The sequence below is a fragment of the Drosophila melanogaster genome, chromosome X (genome assembly GCF_000001215.4).
Source record: "Drosophila melanogaster chromosome X".
Lineage (NCBI taxonomy): Eukaryota > Metazoa > Arthropoda > Insecta > Diptera > Drosophilidae > Drosophila > Drosophila melanogaster.
Genome location: NC_004354.4, coordinates 8913342 through 8935796, shown reverse-complemented (window position 1 = coordinate 8935796; position 22455 = coordinate 8913342). Strand labels below are relative to the sequence as shown.

At 37.9% G+C, this 22455-nt stretch overlaps 3 protein-coding genes and 1 long non-coding RNA gene across 15 annotated transcripts in view, besides 3 other annotated features; 2 read left to right on the top strand and 2 right to left on the bottom strand.

Moving 5' to 3' along the window:
* rdgA (retinal degeneration A) overlaps positions 1-22455 on the bottom strand; it is a 122409-nt gene that overhangs the window by 93680 nt on the left and 6274 nt on the right. For 7 of the 11 annotated variants that reach the window (NM_001272438.1, NM_001272437.1, NM_001201636.1 and 4 more), the window contains exon 1: positions 10101-10613. Coding sequence is in view for 3 of the 11 variants with exons in the window: in NM_001201635.1 (NP_001188564.1) it covers positions 19095-19100 (6 nt within the window). In the remaining 8 variants the exon portion in view is untranslated. Of the gene's footprint in view, positions 1-10100; positions 10614-19094; positions 19101-22455 lie in introns of those variants that run through there. The other 4 variants (NM_001201635.1, NM_001042799.2, NM_001103447.4 and 1 more) reach the window with 1 other exon arrangement.
* Positions 5948-7086: a mobile genetic element.
* Positions 7511-8155: a mobile genetic element.
* CG43255 (uncharacterized protein) lies at positions 11348-11837 on the bottom strand. Its single transcript, NM_001258656.2, has one exon. The coding sequence runs from the start codon at positions 11828-11830 to the stop codon at positions 11423-11425; it is 408 nt and encodes a 135-aa protein (NP_001245585.1). The 5' UTR covers positions 11831-11837; the 3' UTR covers positions 11348-11422.
* Positions 12110-12909, top strand: CG12661 (uncharacterized protein). Of its 2 annotated transcripts, none has more exons than NM_001272439.1 (1): positions 12110-12909. In NM_001272439.1, the coding sequence occupies exon 1, from the start codon at positions 12179-12181 to the stop codon at positions 12572-12574; it is 396 nt and encodes a 131-aa protein (NP_001259368.1). In that variant the 5' UTR covers positions 12110-12178; the 3' UTR covers positions 12575-12909. The 2 variants fall into 2 exon arrangements, with proteins under 2 accessions (NP_001259368.1, NP_572511.1); NM_132283.2 differs by having other exon boundaries at positions 12110-12626.
* Positions 13053-13412: a mobile genetic element.
* Positions 15330-16157, top strand: lncRNA:CR44111 (long non-coding RNA:CR44111). Its single transcript, NR_073640.1, has 2 exons — positions 15330-15540; positions 15663-16157. It is a non-coding gene; the product is annotated as a long non-coding RNA:CR44111 (long non-coding RNA).

The following is a 22455-nucleotide window of genomic DNA, read 5'->3' as shown; positions in this document are numbered from 1 at the left end:
TGACTTCGAGTGTATGTAAGCAAATAACCATTTTCATTTCGAACCTGTGTTAGTTATTAAATTCGAATATCAGTCGATTTTAGGCCAATCAAAGTTTGCTACCAAGACAAATATGTATATGTGGCCAACAGAAATGCACTTTGTCAACTTGGAGTCTTTTAATTAGAAAAAGTTGCCGCAGGCACCAAACAACCTTGCAACCATGCCACCTTGCAACCTTACAACCTTGCAAGTTTTCCGTGCAGCATTTTCAATTTTGCCAAGAGCAGATAGGGATCAACAAAATTTGAGCGTGGCAACAAAAATTGCATTAGACAAACATAAATCAGGGCAAAAGTTTGCCACATCTGCATATAAACATGCATATCTATGGTTATACATACATATGTGTATGGTATGTATATTATTGAAGCCCATTGAGGCATCTATAAATTTTCATTGAGTGCTCACCAAGTGTTCATCATAATCATTAATTTGCATACTTTTTTCATGTTTCTGTTTGTATTCTGTTTGTGGGTCGTGCAACATGTCGTATGAGCAATGTTTTGACAGACTCAAAACGGCGGTCAATGAACGCAACTCATCATCGGCATCATCAGCAGCATCATCATCGTGATGCTCAGCATGACGCCCCCGAATGTTACACACATTAAAATAAAACTCACATTTGTCATTATTTTCTTTTGCCTTGGCATTGACAATGGCCACCGCCCGAGTTTTCCCCGCATTTTCCCAGTTCTCTTCTATATTTTCCCTTGTTTTTCCCCCCCGCCCTGCTACTCTTTTTCCGTCGAAAAGGATGCCACAAAGTTCAACTGAACTATTTGGCGAACAAAGTTGGCATCGGGTAACAGTCGTAAAAAGGGAATTGAATGCTTCTCCCATCCAACTTGCTGTTTATTTTTATGTTTCAATTTGTTTTTACACATTTTATTTGGGTTCGGTCTAGATGAAAGTGCTCAATTTGGATTGCATGAAAGAAGGTGCTTGCCTAGATTTTTGCGGTCAAAAAATAAACGATTTCAATTGAAATCGAAAATTAGTATACAATTTTTGGCATTGGACCTAAATGAGGTTATATGAAATATTAGTTATGCATTGGTAAATTGTAATATAGAAAAAAACACACAAAATATTATCATAATATTATCATAATATTATCATAACATTAGCTCAAATTTGACATATAATTTTATTTGAACAACAAATTATGGCACTTCTCATATACTTAACAAGTATAGCTGTTATTAGTAATAGCATATGAAAAACACAGGATTGTTTTATTGACGAAAATAAATCAAATCATCAACTGTTGCCATTAGAAAAGCAAAAATAAAAAATAATCTTGCGACAGATAAGAGGAGACAAATAAAACCGAGAGCAAAAAGTCGAAAGGAACGAGTTCAATGCCTCGTAAATCTTTTTCGCTTTATATGCGACGACCACCCACTAAGCCCAGTGCCACGCCCCCTCCGTTAGGGCTGTTAGCCCGGCCCTAATAGTGGCTAGCTGGTAAAACAACTGCAAAAGTAAACAGCAGTCACAGCTGTCCTCCTCCAGTTAGCGTCCTTTGATAGATGGCCAAAAAAAGCAAAAAAAAAAGCAAAAACTGGCAGAAAGGAATCCAATCGAAGCGAATTTGTGACGACATTAAGTGGAAGAAATGCTGGTCGAGTGTGACTAAGCTTTAGCCTATTTATGGCCAGATTTATGAAATGTGTCCTTGGGAATTGGGTGAAAGGAAAAGCCATTTTCCCACACGGATTGCTGACTGCGTCTGCTGTTGCAACTGTTGCAACTTGAACGAACTCAGAAATCGGGCTAGAAATTTAAGTGACTTCTCGTGCTCAAGAAATAAAAAAAATAAACAAGTGCTGTGTAAATAATAAAGCTAGTGAATGAAAAGTTCAACGAAAGATATTGAATAAGTTTGGATAGGAAAATGCGACTCCCTGCATCGATATAAATATTCATGCTAAAACTTGGCCCTTAAAGTTATTTGCATAAAAAAAATTGTTGGGTTATTATTTAAGCAACACCAAAAGGTTATGGAATAATTAAAAATTGCAGGCGGCAAGTTTAATGTGATTTTATTTTTTATTCAATATTATTTTAAGCCCTTTCCGAACTTTAAATCAATTTTGCCAACAAGCTAGCAAAACTCTTTCAAACTTTTCGCATCAAATTATGTGAACTACAATTTATTTCGTTGCTCTTCGCATTTGTTAAAGCGGAATGGAAAATTCAAGAAAATTGCAATGCAATATGCAACTGCATTATGACTAATTAGCAAAGTTCCGGCCTGACAAAAAGGTGGTGGGTGGCTGGGTGGGTGGTCAAGGCCGGACAAGGAAAATCGGAAAAGCAGAAGTTGAAGCGGAATATGAGAAGCAGCCGAAAGAGAGAGAACAGAGAACAGAAAACAGAAAACAGTCTTATCTGGCTAAGCAGTTTATATGCAAATTTTATGAGCTGTCAACGTGGCCAAGTGTCTCGTCGTGTGCTTAAGCCGCATACAAGGAGATCTCACTGCGTTGGACAACAAGGGTTAAGCCAGCAGGACGAGCACATGGTCTGCAACTGGACCATGGACGCAGCGCACAGTGCTGGCCAAGCAAATAGAGCCAAGAAAATACAAAATAGAAATAGGGCTTGCCCTAATATTAAGCGTAAAATTTCTTGTTCTTTTTATTTATAATTATTTGATTAATTTATTATTTTCTATTTGGTTATTTTTCAGCATCAAAACGAATTCACTAATTAATTTAGCATTTAATAGGGCACATTTTTTGATTAAACTCCACTGTACACTTCTACTTCAATTATTCATGCCATCTAAGCAAAGAAGCAAAGGTCAAGTGTGCGTATTTGTGTGCGTGTGTGTGTGTGTGTGTGTGTCCGTGTGTGAACGTGTGAGTATGGCCATGCAATTAAGACCCCTATGCACGACGACAAAGCGCCAAAGACATGGGCACACATGTGCATAGAAATTGCTTTGATGAAAATATGCAAAAATCCCGACACAATTTTCACATTTTCGTTTGTTTCGTCTGCCATCGAAGCTACAGATGCTACCATTTCTACCTTCTACTACCAATCATTTACAGCTCCCAACCCCCACTAACTTTCACATCAATGGTCGGGTCGATCCATCATCCGTTTACGCCCTTTTATCATGCGGATTTTCATGCGTGAAAATCGTTTGCCCGTTGTTGGTAATAAAATAAAAAAAAAAACTTTAAGACGTTTAGTGCTCAATTTAGCTGAATTTTATATGCTGCAGTGATTTAAAATGAAATCTTTTAACAGCAATCGCCTTTTTGTAGTAAAGTATTTGAAAGCTTTAACAACGAGTTAGCACATTTTTTCAGTATTTTGATATCGTGGTTCTTTTGCCTTGAAACTTTTATGAAAGTTTATTAAAAATCTATTCTTCAATTTGAATAACCCTTTGTGTTGAGTTGCCTGCGAACCGCAAGTGGCCCCCATTTACAACGTACAAATGGGCAAATAAAAGCCCCGAATAGTTGGCTTTATTAGTTTGGACTTTACCACCCCCTTTTTTTCCCCCCCGAACAAATTTCCACATTTTCTTGGGTCAGAAACCACAAAAAGAACAACGCGGCGCGTGTCAATGACTCCAGTGTAAATAACAATAACAATAACAATAAAAATGGGCTGTAGAGGTGGGTGGTGGTGCTTTATTTTATTTCACTTTTTTTCCCCCTTTTCTTGGTGTTCTTGCGGCTTTCAGTTGCTTTCAGTTGCTTTTAGCCACTGCAGTTTGTCAAAATTTCAGTGAGTTCGGGTGTTTTGTGGCTTTTGTTTGTCTGCTAACCGAAACCAAAAGCGTTGACAGCTGTTGTGGTGGAAATTAAGCACCTTTTTCCACTGGGGGAAACTAACAACAAGAAATGTTTGCAATCGCAACAATGTTTGGCAATCGTTTGAGCACCGCCAATTGGTGGATTCACACAATCAATTGCAGATTGCAGTCGAGATTCGAGATTCGAGCAGCAAGCTGCTAGATGCGAGATGCGAGATGCTCCAGCATCGAACACATGGCGTATGCGTAACCACCCCCTATATCCTTTGATTTTGCGAATAGCCCCTATATGTCTGCACCTATTTGCATTTATCATTGGCAGGCAGTTGGGGATACAACAACACGAGTCGTTACAGTGACAACACTTCTGCATGCAAATATATCAGACGTCAGCCCCATGCTGGCAGTTAAGCACATGTGCCGTGTCGTCCTGGTTCGCCTGGATATCTCCGCTCCTGCCCTTCTGCTCCTAAGAACCTCATTCTCCTCACAATTGAGGGGTAGTATCTTGTCCCTGTTGTGGATGCCGCCTCTTTGCCAGCTGCTTAGCGGATGAACAGTGAATTGCAAGTGGAAGGTAAGCTATACGCCCCATTTATAGTGAAATGTTCAAGTACTGAGATACAGCTTCCCAAAATTAAGGGAATAAGTAAGATATCGATTTCATTATCACATTTGATATTACTTTATATTTGCAACTTTAATATATGAGCTACATTTTTAGAAGTTCGAGCGTCTAATTGAATGTTTCAAGCGATTTGAAAACTAAATGCACTTTGCTACCTTTGAATGTGAGCACTTCGTTTAGTTAAAAACAACTTTTAATACCCAAGCGTTACTCTAGGCATGATTGATGGGACTTTCGGCTATTTGGTTCCACTGTGCAGGGTGCAGCAGTGGGCGCCATAAAGCGCACAAGTGCCAAATTGCTTAGGCAAACTACGTTAGTTATTACGGGCGACGGTTGCTATGTTTCAGGCGACTTGGTTACTTTGGGACCCGTTCACTTCGATTCGATCCTTTGGCTGTTGCCGTTGGCACTGCTGTTGCTATTAATGCTGTTGCCATGGCCTGTTAAAGACTCATAACTTGGCTTTAATGTTGCGCATACGCCATGTGTGCCGCCACCGCCGCCGCCGCCGTCTTGACAAGAACATAAATAGCCAGGCCGAAAACTGGGGGCGGTATACTACGATTTGGCCAAATGTTTACCCACCGACAACTGTCAGTTCTCCGACTGTCTGTCTGTTTTCTTCGAAGCAGCAGCATAAGACCAACGATGGATAAACAAAAGAGCGAAAAACAAAACCCCAATTGGCCAGAGACTCAGCTCCCTGACAGGCTAAAAGCTCAGCCGGCTAAAACACAGAAGCAGCAATCACTTAACTCTTGCCCCGAACGCACACGAAAAGCCCCTTGATTTTCCACCTGCAATGCCAACACACTTCAACATTGGAGATTCCACGCCCCCAATTTGTCCCTTCTCCGTCAAAATGAAAAAAAAAGGAAAAAGAACTGAAAAAAAACGTACGAAAACCAACCAAGAACCAACAATGGGTTAAACTTGAGATGTGAAAGCAAGCAAAGTAGGGATAAAGTGGCTGCCATGTTTGGACTGGCAGCATCGTATTCAAATTCTAGTTAATCACATTTTCTGTACCATCCCGAAACAGAGCAGCTGTCTTAAAAATGGGGAAGTACCTACTAACACCAATCAAGGTAATTTCATCTTTTTGTTTGCTTAGCTAAAACAATTTTGGCACTATCGCATTGAACTTTATACAAATTTTGAGTCAAGAAATTGGCTTTATTTCTTTTTAAAACCAACTGGGCTCTTAAACTCTTTTAAACAAAAGCCAAGCTGCATGAATTTTGCTTTCAGAAATTTTGATTAATAGCATCGCACTCGAAGTAATCCCAATGGATGCGCATATAAAACCGTATCGTTGATACGATAACAATGCAACTGAAATCTAGATCCGTGCGGCAACATTGTTTTCCACTTAAAATGCCATCAGGTAGGACTTCATTCCAACGCTGTCGTTCTGATATTTTCCATCATAATATTTATTTAGCCAAATGCCCCCCAAAGCCATGTTATCAATACAACCCACCTAAACTAGCTCAAAGAAGCTGGGGTCGGAAAAATCGAATTTTTGAAATTTGAAAGCTGGAATCGTTTGCCCATTTTTTGCCCATGTTTGCCCACCAATTAGTTTTTTTTGCCCACGTCCAGTTTTTGAGATATGAATTTTCGAAAAAGTTCGAAAATTTTCGAAAATCAAAAATTTCGCTTTTTTCAAAAATTTTTTTTTTAAATCGCAATAACATCGTTTGCCCACGTTTGCCCACCCTTTAGAATTTTGAAAAAATTTATACTTTAGAAAATATAAGGCTTTTAAGTTTACCTCGGTCTAATCAGAGAGTAAATCGTTTGCCCATCTCTTAAAACCAAATATTATCAACAAAAAACGTTTGCCCAACCATTATTATTAGTTTTTATCGTTTGCCCACCCTTTAAAAAACCTTTAACAAAAATTTTTTTTCGATTGCCCACATTTAAAATACAACCAATTTCCTTAGCCCACCTCTTTAAAATAAAAATTTCCAATAAAAAACGTTTGCCCACCATTTAAAACTAAATAATTTCGATTGCCCACCTTTTAAAACTAAATAATTTCGTTTGCCCACCCTTTAAAATTTGTTTTTTTCGTTTGCCCACTCTTAAAACTAAATAATTTCGATTGCCCACCTTTTAAAACTAAATAATTTCGTTTGCCCATCCTTTAAAATTCATTTTTAACGTTTGCCCACCCTTTAAAAATAAATTATTTCGTTTGCCCACCCTTTAAAATTTGTTTTTTTCGTTTGCCCACTCTTAAAACTAAATAATTTCGATTGCCCACCTTTTAAAACTAAATAATTTCGTTTGCCCATCCTTTAAAATTCATTTTTAACGTTTGCCCACCCTTTAAAAATAAATTATTTCGTTTGCCCACCCTTTAAAATTTGTTTTTTTCGTTTGCCCACTCTTAAAACTAAATAATTTCGATTGCCCACCTTTTAAAACTAAATAATTTCGTTTGCCCATCCTTTAAAATTCATTTTTAACGTTTGCCCACCCTTTAAAAATAAATTATTTCGTTTGCCCATCCTTTAAAATTCATTTTTAACGTTTGCCCACCCTTTAAAATTTGTTTTTTTCGTTTGCCCACCTCTTAAAAATGGTTTTTTCGATTTTTCACCTATTAAAAATAAATTTGTACATATGTATGTAATAATTGTAAGATGTGGCGTCAAAAGCACAGTTACTTACAAAAGAACAGTTATTTACATATTTACATACATTTTCAATATATCCATAGTGTTAATCATTCATGAATTGTAACATCAATTTTTCTTAATCATTGTTTCATTTCATGGAAAATATTTTATTCCAGAATTTTCTTGAGCTTGGAGGGTGTTGATAAACATACATACATTTTTTTGCATATATATTATATTGCAATATAAAATATTTTCCATGAAATGAAACAATGATTAAGAAAAATTGATGTTACAATTCATGAATGATTAACACTATGGATATATTGAAAATGTATGTAAATATGTAAATAACTGTTCTTTTGTAAGTAACTGTGCTTTTGACGCCACATCTTACAATTATTACATACATATGTACAAATTTATTTTTAATAGGTGAAAAATCGAAAAAACCATTTTTAAGAGGTGGGCAAACGAAAAAAACAAATTTTAAAGGGTGGGCAAACGAAATTATTTAGTTTTAAAAGGTGGGCAATCGAAATTATTTAGTTTTAAATGGTGGGCAAACGTTTTTTATTGGAAATTTTTATTTTAAAGAGGTGGGCTAAGGAAATTGGTTGTATTTTAAATGTGGGCAATCGAAAAAAAATTTTTGTTAAAGGTTTTTTAAAGGGTGGGCAAACGATAAAAACTAATAATAATGGTTGGGCAAACGTTTTTTGTTGATAATATTTGGTTTTAAGAGATGGGCAAACGATTTACTCTCTGATTAGACCGAGGTAAACTTAAAAGCCTTATATTTTCTAAAGTATAAATTTTTTCAAAATTCTAAAGGGTGGGCAAACGTGGGCAAACGATGTTATTGCGATTTAAAAAAAAAAATTTTGAAAAAAGCGAAATTTTTGATTTTCGAAAATTTTCGAACTTTTTCGAAAATTCATATCTCAAAAACTGGACGTGGGCAAAAAAACTAATTGGTGGGCAAACATGGGCAAAAAATGGGCAAACGATTCCAGCTTTCAAATTTCAAAAATTCGATTTTTCCGACCCCAGCTTCTTTGAGCTACCTAAACTGCCACACACAACAATGATTGATTGTGGAAATTTTTGTGGGGGTAAAAAATGGTGAATAAATTACCACACTGGTTGGTAATTGGTTTGGTTTGCAATGCAATTCCATTCGATATTGAAATTCCCAAAAATTGTTCAAATGGCAATTTCTATTAATTAACACGGTGCTTTTGGCAAAGGAAACACCCTTACAAATGGATATACAATCTGCAATCAAAATGCGATGCATACGTGTTTCCCCCTCGTTGCTGTCAAATAGCCCGCGGTATCTTTCGACCATTTTCATTCTCTTTTCTGTTTTTTTTTTTTTCTTCTTTTTTTTGTATTTTGTTTTCAATTTTTATGTGTATTTTTATTGGATTTTATATGCGAACCCAACCCCTGGGTCACGAATAAAAAAAAAGCGACAAGAAATGAAAATTGAATATTTTATGTGAAGCGAAGCAAACAAGAGCAAACAAAAAATTGTGGATCAACAATTGAAACATCGCGTTTTTATATGTACGCAAGACAAATGGGTAGCAATTTCTTTATTTCAGAAACAAACAAAGTCGCCTAAAACAAAAATCTTTAAACCATTTCAAAGCGCACACATTTATTATTACAAATATGTGCAGGCTTCATTCATGTTTATACTTTGGTGATTTAAAATGTAAATTCTTCGTATTGATTAAAAAAAAAATATATAAATTTAAAGTTTCCTTAGAGAAATTTAAATTGTATATTTACACTTGGTTACCGCGACGAAGTGCCTTCGTCGTTGAATGCAAACTTGAGGACAACAAACGAGCGGAAGCACAAACACAAATGCCACGTATACGCCACGTTGTCTGACATTTTCCCCTGTTACCGGGGAAATGCGAAATCAAAGATTGCCAACCGCACAGAGTGCCGCCTTTCGCCATTACGTTATTTTCGCCATTTCGCGCTCTTATGTCAGAGAAAAGCCGGTCACGCGCCAATACAAGAGCTGCAACATCCTCCAGCATGCAGTTCCTTAAACGCACCGATTAGCAAAAGGACACGTACACGAAGGATGCGTGTGCGGATGTCGTTGCGGATGCCAGTGCGGATGCGAATGTGGCAACAAGTTCGGCTAACGAGACTGGCTGGCCGACAAGAGCACACCCAAATCCTTAACCGGAGTGGCCTAAAAAAAACCTAAACCGCTCGCTTTGGCCAGCAATTTTCAATGAATGGCATCGTTTAATACAATTGCCCACACGGCGTATGCGTAACGAGTTTGTTTCGCCGTGTTTTTGCCGAATTTCGAACCGAAATTGCAGACGATTTTTCATTAAATCATCTTATTGACACACAGACATTCGAAAGTAGGGGGATACTCTGAGACAATGAGAATGTTGGTAATTGAATTTATACAGAATGAAAAGCAAAGGGCATTCCACGGAATTTTATTCAAAATTACACATTGTTGCACACATATTTGTGGAGCCTAAAAAGAGCTCGAGCTTTAAATAATTTTTAAAAAATTACTGCTTTAAACTAAGATATATTAATATATTCAAGCAATTCGAGTCAACTATTTTACATCTGTGGAATTTTGAAACTCTTTGTAAACTATAAAATCCGATTATATTTTATGATATTCCAAAAAAACTCATCAAATTCAACACAACAAGCTGAGAACCGAATTCTTGATAATTTCCATGCGTGATTCTATTAACTGAAGCATACAATACAATATTCTGTGGAGCTTTTCCTAAAACTACGAATATTTGCCAAAAATTGTAGCTGAAACTTTAAATAAATCTGGGAATCCCCATTTGAAGACTAAATATAAAAACATTTCCGAAAAATCACAATACAAACACGCTGCTCACAATCACACACGGCAAATAAACTCTCACATCACGAAATTAATCAACAAATTTTCCAAGGAAATTTTTCAATGAATTTCAATAAGTATATTCATATTTACCGTTTCGGTTTGCCGCTTTAGTTTTTCTTTACAATGGAACGCACTTTTCAGTCGTTCGAATCAAGTCAAAATTTCGTGCACATTTTTGCGTGCTTTTACACGTTAACAGTTAGGATTCAAAAAGCACAAAAACTAGATCTTAGTCTTACATAGTTTTAAGTTTTAAGTTTGTATCGTAGCTTATATTTCAAGTATTGAATAAATACTTTGGAATATCTTTGAATATTTTCGAATATTTGTACAAGTTAATATTGGTTTAGCACAACACTTAGAAGCACAATCAAAAAAATAGTTACTTTATATTTAGATATTGTAAGTTTTTCAGTATGTTTATGTTTTTCTTATGGTATGCGATGTTTTTGTTGTGTTTTGGGCGATGTTGGTGTTTTTTTTTAAGAACTTGGTAGTTCCAGAGAGTTTTGGTATTTTGCTTTGAAATGTTTGGCCTGCTTGGGCTGTTCTGCTATTTAAATGAGTTATTTATTTCTAGAACAACGCGCCTCGTCGACCGTTCAAATGAAACTGATGCGAAGGCGACGCATTGCCAGGAATATAAAGCGACCGGGAGCGAGAGGGCGCTATTGAGCATAAGCGCGGGAGCGAGCGAGAGGCCAGCAATCGGCCGGCAACTTCGGCTGTGGTCGGCAAAAGCCGAAGTACTATAAACACCTGTAAGCAGCCTTCGATGCCGGCGAGAGAGCGAGAGGGAGAGAGGGAGGGAGGGAGAGAGAGAGAGCGAGAGCGAGCAAGCGAGCGAGTGGCCGTATCGTTCTCACTCCCTCACCCTTTGCCGCCCAACGCCCACATACTCCCGCTCGCCCCGTCTCTGTCTCACACCCTCTCTCGCTCTCGCTCTCTCTCTTTCGCGCTCGCATTCGGAAGCGGAAGGAAACTCAACAGTTGGCACATTATTGAGTGGAGAGAGGAGCGGAGAAAGTAGAGCGGAGAAATGGCGAGAACTGCGGAGAAAGTGCGGGCGGCAGCGCTACTCTTTGTTTTTGTTGTCGCTGTTTGTTGCCATCAAATTTATGGCAATCATTTGTGCGGTGTTTTAAGTTGGTCCAACACAAGTGCCCAAACTATCGATAATTATCGAGAGAGAGAGAGAGAGAGAGAGAGTGATGGCGTGTGAGGGCGATGGAGGAAGTAAGGGATTAGAATAATCCAAACGATTATCGTAATGATATTGTTAGCTATTAGCAATCAGATTGTTTGCAATATCTAAAACAATTTAAATAAACGATTTTATGGCATTAATTATCGGTATAATCGGCAATATTGTTATCGATCAATATCATTCCTAACAACAGGAAGAAAGCTGCTTATATTTTTTTGAAAAATATTAAATCGAAGAAATCTTCAAGGAAATCATTGGTCTCATGTTCGGTGTCGACCTCGTCGAGTAACTTCTTCAATCTTCGTAATAGATCCTTGTCCTTTTCGAGAGTATCCAACAGTTGTTCAGCATCGCTTTTTAATAAGCCCAATTTACGTAGTAAACGTATCACACGCCTTTCAAATGGCGTAAAGGACTGACGTTTGAATCGGTTGTATCTCTGCGGCAGCTTCAAGGATATCTTGTGTTGTACAAATTCCACAGAATTCTCTTTATGTTTAGTAGTCGTTAGCTGCTCCTTAGATATCCCGTAGAATTCCTTATCACGACGTTCAAGGCTTAATCCAAAAGCGGCCAAAAAGACCAAGAGCCCAAAGATATGCAAGTAATGCATTTTTAAAAACTATGCACGGCCACGTTGTCCAACTTCTACTTATATACACTTTCAGTAGTGCACTTATCAGCAAAAAACAAATTAACTCAAACTCAATTAGAGATAGCTTCACACTGAGTTATGTCAATGCCGTGACTTTAGTTTAAAAATTTGCCCAAGAAGAGTCAAGAACATGACCTAACTTACTTAACACTGCGAGTCGCCCATTTCCTGCTCATATATTATTTAAATTGAAGAAATTATTACAAAACCAAAGTAGCATTGCGTTTTGCGTAACTCAAATAAGGGCAGTCAAACGAAAATTACCAACCGACTTTTATATTTTCCATAAATTTTATACTACTCGAGATGGATTGTGACAATTCGAGTTTGGAGGAGAAGCGAGAACGCGTTGACAATGCAATCCTAACCGCCATGGAGGATCTGGATCGGGATTATCTGCGCAAATTGCAGATCGAGATGCACAGATGTGCGACCGCCTGTTGTGCGGATGCGGACGCGAATGCGGAGGCGGTGGAGCGGTGCATCGATCGCTGCCAAATCCGTTTGACCCGATCACGCTGCTTCGTACAGCAGGGTATATCCGATTTTGAGAATCGCCTAGAGAAGTGCATCCAGCAGTGCCGCCTCAATGGATCCGATTATAGCTTGGAACGTTGCACCAGCAACTGCGTGGATAGCCATGTGGGATTGTTGCCCGAAATGTTTAGGGCTATGCGAGATACCCTGGAGAAAGGTGTTTAGCAAAACAGAACACTTATGGTTTGATTTAATTAAAATTATATTCGTTGGATTTAAACAAAAATGTCTTAATTTATATTATTTTATATTATATTTATTATTCAAAAATTCATTTAAAAAATATCATGGACTGTGAACCACCGATTTCCTTAAATGCCATCAAACACCTCTTAATTGCTAAATAGCGACTTAATTAATGCCAAACGGCAATTAGTAATCTAACACCAGTCGCCAATCGGCCGAGGAAATGTTTATTGATTTATTTACTAATTTAATCGATTATGCTGCAATTTTTGGTGACCCAAAAACATGCTTTTTATAAAGCAATTACGAGACCTCATTCCATCGAAGGATAATGGCCCAAAAGCAATACAGTCCACAAATTATTCATACGAACATGTTTCGTATGGTCTGTGATTTATTCAGCAACATAGAGAAAAACGCGCCGCATGTAAATGCTACCAATTGATTTTTTTTTTTTTTTTTTTTTTTTTCCATTACGATGATGTTTTTATTATTTGATCAACGCACTGTTACCCATGCGGCAACTTAATTTGATCTGCTTAAATTATTTTATTTTACAATGTGTCTTGGTTACTTAAGACTAACAGATTTTTAATCCTAAAAATGATAGGGAGAATTATAATAGTTGATATAACATAGTAATTATTATTTATTTGATTATTCTAATGAATTTTAAAACTAAGACTTTCTAGGTCAAAACCAGGTTAGGGAGGTCATGAGGGTGGTGTCGCTTGAGTCTTCTTTTGACTCTAGTCCGAGGGTCAGCATTGACCACAGCTGCAGTTCCTAGCTTCCTTGCTAGGCTGTTGGGGTGTACTCCAATTGATACGACAATAGCAATAATCTCCTCGTCACGGGCAATGTGGCATACTTTCAGGCGAGGCACACCAAAGTTTGGGCGCCAAAAACGGCGCACAATTGCAGCAGAGGAAGGAAACGGCAAGGAGAAACAAGGAGGTCTTCAAATTGGTTCGAAGCAAGGCAACGAAGTAGACATTATTTGAAAAAGGCATCTACGACCTGTCCGTCAATGAGTGCGCTGCAATTACCGTGGAAATTGGTCAGCGTTGCGTCTGCCTGCCTGAGCAATCGATAACCAATTGTGAAAACTGTACACTTATCGAAATAATCGATTTTCATAGTTTAAGACAAAAGAAACGAAATAGTGAACTGTTCATTCAATTGACGGGACCATTTAGTTACTTAAATGAGGAAGTAATTAGGTCAGCCATATTTGATCTATATTTCATGTCTATCGACAAGCAAATATCAAACGTATCGATACTACCGATAATCAGCTTTGTATTGCAATTCTATGTGGAGTTTCCCCAGTTAAAGTTTCATCAGTCCAAGGGGAACATAAAGTCAGGACAACGGACTGTGACTGTGCTATCCACCCATCGACAATTTCCGATGACCAAATATACCCACTGCCGCCCCCTGAACTGAACTGAACTGAACTGAACTGAGCTGAGCTGAGCTGAACTCTCCTGTCCTGTCCATCAAGGGGCAATCAGACTCGAGTGTACGGAGGTGTATTTGACAGATATAGGTGTGCAGACAAAAGCAATCGGCATGTCAGTTGAGCAGTTTAAAGAGCACAAGAGGCAGGCATCGTTGGGCGTTTGGCGTTTTGGGTGGAAATTATGGGCTGCTAGACAATGGCAGCGGGCGTCTAGCAAAATGTTTTCGCATTATTCAAATGAAATGCTCTTTATTGTCTGCCAGTCGTATCGTACCAGCAATTGCACCACCAACAAACACAAAAATAACAACAAAAAACACAAAAAAACAACAGCAACAGCAATCAAACAAATCAGAAAGAAAACGCAGGCGGGGTTTCCCCGGCTCAATGGAAACAAAAAAAACAAATGTCCATGGAGGATAATACAAAAAAAAAAAAATATTATTACCTGCATTCAACGAGAACAATGAATCATTTCTCACAGAAAAAAATGAAATGCGATTAGAAGGAGCCACATTGAACGCCCAAAATCGGATTGGCTTTTTGTTACTTTTTCTTGAGCAGTAACTTCAGAAAATTGGCGAGCTCTTGATGAATATTAAGGAGTTTTTAGGAAACTACTTGGAATTCGAAGACTATTTTTTGTAATTTTTTAGCACATTTGAACATGACCAATGGCTTAATATTGATTATTTTATATATATATATATATATATATATTGTATAGGATATATATATATATATATTGTATAGGGTTTTCCGAGTGCACACATCGCCACTCAATCGGACATTGATTAGAACAAAGGAGCAGCCGAGGAATTGCAGGAATTGCAAGTTGCAAACTTCGTCCTGCTTATCGTCGTATGTCGAAATGAAATGGCTGAATGCGTGGGCTCATATGTGCATATATATATATATACATATATATATATATATGTACAACAAACATCCTACAAATGCACTTTGGCACATCTAAATTCCTGGAATGAGAACTTGCTGCATGAACTTAAATTGCTTTTCTAAGAACAAAGTACTCCAAAATTCTGTTAACAATATACACAGAATATTTAAGTTTAAATTTCAATATGTGCAGCCAATTAACTTTAGACATCTTAAGATAATTTGATGAATTTTCCCTTGACTCACTGCCGTCATGTAATGTATGCAGAATGCTCTTAATATTTTAAAGATCTTCAAACATTTAATGATGCTGCTTGCCGCAAAAAAAAAAAAAAATGGCCCAATCTGAGATTCATCGTTTTTTTCGCAGACAATTTCGCGAAAATTGGTTCACCTTTTGTGGATCCCCCGCATGACATTCAGAATATTTCAGAGGCAGCGTCAAAAACGCGATATGAACCATGACGGCCGAAAAGGAGAACGAAGCCGCACAGAACTTGACTGCAACGCCATCCAAATGGTTGGCAGTCAATGGGCCATCGCCTAGGCCTATTTGGATTGCACAGTGGCGGTCACAAAAGTAGGTTTATCTATTCAAAACTAAAAAAAAAAAAATTAAAAATAAGTATCTAAAAGCATGCAAAAAAAAAGAGCTCTAAAATGAATATTTACTTTAATATTTAATATATTTTTTTTTTATAGAACTAATGGCTTGCCGCCATCTGTATGACAAATACTGACACAGAGGCCACGGGGACGCATCTCAAAGTGACAAGTCAAGCGGAGAAGGTGCAGAGGATCCAAGGACGCTGCGGCCTGTGTGATATGTTAATTTGGCCTAAACTACACACACACCACACACCAACGGAAAATGGCGAACTGCGGATGGGGAAAACGAAAACGAAAACGAAAGCGAGTGCGAATGCGAATGCGAAACGCGTCCTTCGCCAGCAAATCCCAAAGGCGAAATGTGTCATATATTCACCAGTTGGCTGCGGATTTTAAAGAAACACGAAAAAGAAAGCAATATTTTCTTATTTCTCCACCGCTTCGATCGAATGTCTTTGGCAGCTTTTGGTTGCACGGACATGGGGCAGTTTTGATTTATGCCACAAGATGCGACAGTCTTTGTGGAGTATATGATAATAAATCAGTTTTTAAGGTTTAATGGTGTAAGAGAAAAGAAGGAAAATCACTAATGCCATTGATGTATAAATAATAAAGAAATATATTGTATATATATATATATATAAATACTTTATAAAACACGGTATCAAGTAAGTTAGTCTATATTTGGCCAAAGGATTCGTTGCGGATGCCGTAATGAAAGTTGGGCCATTGTGCCGCCCACCAGGACGCATTTGCGCCCATTTTCCCAAAACGCCGCTCAATTGACACGTTTTCCCAGAGACACGATTCTCCCTGAACACACACACACATATATATATATATTATTTTATATATATATATCCATTCTGCCCTGAACACCTCCCACACCTCACTGTCAAATTTAATGCGGTTCGCTGTTTATTAGATTTGCACAAATGGCATTTTCGTCAGTAGGTTGCGCCACCGAAAATGGAATGGGTGTGTGATATCCTTGTGGATGCGGGCACTGGTATAAAGGTCCTTTCTAGGCGTTAAGTGCTTGTTGGTGGTGCTTTCCCAACCTAACAGCAACAGCAACAACAACTCTATCGGCTGCCAAAAAACCGACAGCGAAATTATTGAAAATTCATTTAAATGTCAGCTCCAAAAAAAAAGCTGGCGCAACATGTCGTATGCGCAATATTAAATATTAAAACGCTTACATTATTAACAAACAAACAGCGAAGACAGGCGAAAGGAGCAGAGACTTGCACACAGTCGAAATTAAATTTCAACTTTGCAGCCCAGCAAAATCATCATATTCATGAATGGTGTCATGAATGCCAGTGAGCAACTCAATTCGATGGTAAATTAGAAGGCCAACATTTCAGGCATTGGAAAACAACGTCGCTCGTTTGAACAAAAGGGAAAATGAGATCATTCCGTTGGCATTTTCCACGGCATTCGTTCAAACAGATTGCATCCTAAAACTGCAGGCAAAAGAAAAAATCCAAAAATTTAAGGAAGAGAAACTAGCGATTGCAGTGTGATCAACTTATAATAATCTGGCGGACGCATCTATGGTCCCGATGACAGCGGAAATCCTGTCCGATTCGTTTTGATCCAAACCGATTCGATCCATTTCCCTGGCCATTCGCACTGCGAATGCGAATTCGAATACGAGACCCACTGAATCCGCTAACAAAATGTCGTAAAAATCTGCGTATGCATTCGCACATCCACATCCACATCCATATCCACATTCATATCCACATCCATATCCACATCCACATCCACTTGGCTGAAGAAGCCTCCGTTTGAAAAAAAAGTTCATTTCAGTGTCATGTTTAAGGCTCGTAAAATCGACTCTCATCGTTTGGGTTTTTCGTTTCGTTTCGTTTCGCTCCGATTCCCATTCGATTCGATTCATTTGCGGGACAACATTGCATAATATCAATATCAATTTCACATTTCCCCCCCACCAACCACCAACCAAAGCCCTTCAATTCATTGTTGTTCTTTTGTATGGATATTGCTCCGAAATGCTCCTTCATTCCCGTTCATAAGAGCACAATCTACTTCTTCATCGGCACCCGTTCCCATTCAATCAATCCACTCATTCCATAATTTCCTTCATTTTGCGGCACAATGCCGTTTGTTTGCAGGGTCAGAAAACGGGAGGCGTCAACGGGGCGTATGCGTAACGCGCATAGAAAGCCATCATAAATACATACAAACATATGTATTGTATGTACATATATATGTATAACATAAAAACAAATCCAAAAATGTGTGCATTGAAAGGGTTTTAAAAGTCCAGGCGTAAGTGTAATTATTGATTGTAATGTTATGTATGTTATTGGCAGAACTGCATATTGATCTTTAGCTGTAATATTGATTGTAATATTCACAAGCATTTTGTTTATTCATATAAAATATGATATTCAATAAGTGCACGATTGCTTTGCTTTTTTTAATTTTTTTTTTGGGCTCTCCTCGGTGGCATCTCGAATTGGTTGCTCCCTGTTCAATTTGCTTGCGGCACAGAAAGAACGTGCTTTCGCCCCGCATTCCACACTTTCCTTTCATCCCCCGGGTTAACTGCTGTTGGAAATATGATTACAATGGTTGACAGACAAAACGTCGTGCCAGGTGGGAAGGTTGTCAAAACGAATACATGTCCGACCGATGCGTGCGATTACCGCGACTTGCGAATGGTGAAAGGTGAAAGGGGAGAGTGGAGAGAGGAGAAAGAAGAGAGTGAAGAAGATGGGAGTGGATGGTTTGGGGGCAAGTGGAGCATAAACAGGCGAGCAAGGACAAATAGGATGGTTTGTCTGTGGCATTGAACATGTTTAAAGTGCGCAGATTTCAGAACTCGAAAAAACTCAACCTTTGCAAGCCCGCAAAATTCAATTTCTCAGAGTAAAAATATCTAGCTTGTTATTTTCATACTTGAATTAATAGAAAATAATAAGGTAAATATAATTAAATAATTTTTGTAATTGCACAACCACTGTGTGTGCTGCGGAATTCAATTACAATAACGTAATTAAGTAAGCATTACTACAAATTATTTTTTAAACGCGACACTGGATAATTTATTCATACACGCCACAGTTGCATATCAACTTCTATATTTTTTTGTTGCATTCTGTTATCCATTTAATAGCGCAATTGATTTTAGTTTCAATTTAATAAGCACAAAATCCCAACCGATTTGTGTAATGCTTTATTAATCACCCGCAAAACGAGAATAACTAACTAACTAAATTTTCATTTTCTTTTTTTTTTTTTTGAACTTTGTTAACTTTGTTTGGGAGCATACGCATTGGATTTTAAAGTCGTTAAATCCGGCAATAAAGTTAGCAAGTAAAAACGTATATCACAAACGCATTACGCTGCATTAATCTTGTCGGAATGGTAAATACCTGATGTAATGTGAATGTTTGTGGTTTTATGTACGTGCGCAGATATTTTCGCTGGTCGCCTTTTTGTTTTCAGGCCGCTTAACGACAGGTTCGTAAAAATTTTGACTGTACTCACGTATCACTGCAACGAGAAAAATGAGAAAAATAAACTGGTTAAATATGAGGCTAATAAAATAGGAAAAATCGATATTAAAGTAGATGGGTTATTACAATACATTGCATGCATGCCTAGTGTACAACTAAATGTGCCTAGCCATTAAAATGATCAAAGAAATTAAAAAACAGAATTGAAATCACACAAATTGCTACTATTTTTGCAATCATTTTCTTTTTTTTTTTTGTACTAAAGCTTCCATTTTTATCTGGAATTTATATCATATATTCTTGTGAATGTGACTCACAGCTCAGTCGATTCGGACACCGAGTTCATTTCGATTTGAGCATAAATATTTGTGGCTTTATACTTGACCAAGGACTGCACTTGAAAAACGCATAGCTGGTTATATCCACCCATCCATTTGATTTTTAAGTGCCTTGGTCACATTACACACGACTCATAGTTTTATTTTCCTGTCCTCTGCCGTTGAACAATTTGACCAAACAAAAATGTTATGTGTCGAGTTGCTTTATATAGGATGCATTTGCGGTGCTTTATCCCCAAAAAAAATGGGGATCCTCTGGGCTGGTATGTATATACCTAGTGTCCTATGTGAGCGTGTGTAATAAGCATAACAGCTTGGCAACCCGTGCTTCTACTCTGGCTAAAACGATGCCACGGGCATCGCATATTTCTGCAAGCCACTAAAATGCGCGATTCGAGCGATGCCAACTACGCAAAGACACCCACAACCCCCAAAAAAAAAAAAAAATGGCTCAGCTAGTGGCAGCAATAAAAGCAAACTCACAGATACTCCCACCCACCCACACACACACACACACACACACACAGATACTGCCGAGCGACACGCAAGTGTGGGTGAGGTTAAATGCATGGGGATCAGGCTGGTTCGCCCAACTAACATAACTCCGTATACTGCCAAAAATGGGGCCTAAAATGTTTTCAGATGCTTTCACAAAAATATAAAATAAAAAAATAATAAATAAAGTAAAATATACATAATTAATTAAACTTAAACTGGACAGCTAAATTATCAACAAATTGCTAATGAAATTGCAATTGCATTTTACAATTGAAGTCTTTGCACTTTATAACATTTGTTACAAATATTTCGAACTTTCCACGTTTCGCTTTGTGCCAAAATTGTTGGCCTACGTTTTTTTCTGTTTTTTTTCTGTTTTTTTTTGGCCAAGAAGAATGTCAAGATAGCGTTGCCTGACTGCTGAATTTGAACTTGAATGTTTTAAACAATTTGCAAGCACACATTTTGCTGGCAACATGCAGAGCAGAAATTTCCTTGCTCCTTGTTGGTCGCCAGCTTTTGTGGCATATTTGCGTTCGATTTTTTTTTGTATTTTTTTTTTTTTTATCTTTTTGCGCCCCTGTTTTGTGGCGCATAGAAAGGATTTTCAGTAGCTGCCCGGGGTTGCAGCAACAGGAGTTGCAAGACCAGAAAATGCCAACAGATGCTGAAAATTTCCCCAGCATTAAAGGCAGTCGGGCTGCAACTTTTTGACAGGCGGGAAAACAGCAGGAAAGTGGGGCAAAATGGGGAAAAGGGGGGGCAGCGCGTTGCACACATCACTTGCAACTGGAAAACTTGTCCAATGTTCTATGAGTTTTGTGGCATGCCAGGTGGGGATTGCAGCAATTGGGGGGAGGGGGGGGGGGGTGAGGTTGCAACTTTAGATGAGCAGCCGCACTCCTTTGTGCACTTACTCAAAATGTTTATTCATATTTTATTTCGTTATCTTTGGCCCAGGTCAAAGGTCAACCCCACACCCTTGCTGCGCACTTTATCGCACAAAACACAATTTATATGCTACAAAAATGGCAAAAACTTTCGCCATTTCATTTGCATTCGCAAACAAATGATTAATTGCAATTGTTAGGGTTAATAGACTTGAGCAGCCAGTGAAAATATATATTGTACAATATATATTTGCCATATAAATCGCATTGCAATCGATTTAATTCATTTCGCTATATTCTCATATCTTAATCGCACGATCTTCATTAGCGATAGCAACCTCTCTCATTTTCTGCACAATTAACTAACTTGAAATGTAACCAAACATTGTGCATATTTTCAGCGCCTCAAGGCCAGCGAAAGTGTGGTGGAATGGGTGGAATGGGTGGATTCGGTGGGCTGATCCAGGTAATGGTTGACACCTTCGTCAAAAGGATAAAAAGCCAACGTACTTCATTAATTTTAATTAAGCGCCCACAGCATGACAAAAACGTGAGACCAAAACGACGGCGGCGTCAGAAACAACAACAGGGATCCCCGCGACGAAAGCAGGAGGAGGGGGCGGGGATGGGTTGGTGTCGGAAAAGTCGGGGGGTAAAATGTGAAAAGCGATGTGGAGAGGTTGTAGCCGAAATAGGAACTGCAAGCAAATACCTAGAGATGAACATTTGGCAAGGCAAATTCCACACATATTCGCGCGCATTCACGAATTAAATAATCTCACATTGAAGTGAAATATTCTACGTGTGGAAATTGAAATTCAAATTGAAGAAGGTGGTGACACAAAAATACCTTGGATTATCAACAATACTAGTGTGCGAAAGTGCAAAAGAATGCAGCGGAAAACGGAAAACGGCATTTTTCACGTTCGCTGCATACTTTTGGGCGCATTTAAAACTGCATTCACAATAATTCGCTATTTAATTGTTAATATTTCACAGAAATAATAATCTTAATAACATTACGTTTGTCTGTGAAAAACGTATTTTAATATATGACAGCCATATTTGTATCTTGACTTTCAGATGTTGCAAAATTTAACGCAACTTTCTTTCGTTTTTTTATTTTCTTCATTTTTTTTTTTTTTGCTACTAGATAGTTTTTGCTGCTCGTTGACCTTGAGAGTTTTGCGGAGAATATGATATAGATTTTAGTGCGCCAGCTTTTCACCTCCATTTGAATTTTCAGCTTCCGACATGGCCAAAAAAGCCTGATAAATTTCTAAACACCCAGACTGAGCGAGTCAGCCAACATTCATTATTTCGACATTTTGGCCAAAGCAAAGCGAACCGCAAAACTTGAAACATTTCAATTTGCCAGCCCCGTTTTGTAGGCTATGAAATAATAAAAGGCCTTTCTTTTTTCTTTTTTTCTTTTTTTGGCCTATTAAACCGAAGTGTCTTGTCTGCTGTGGGAAAAGTGGGTTAAAGGTCAGAGTGCAGGGCCAACAGGTTATGATATTAAGCAATAAAATACCTAATGTGCATTTAAGGACTGTTGCCAAAGTTTGACAAATATATATTGAATATTTAATATATATATATATAGTGAATTGAATGCAAGCAAAAAGTGCTAATAAGTACAATTGATACTTTAATTAGGCTGAAC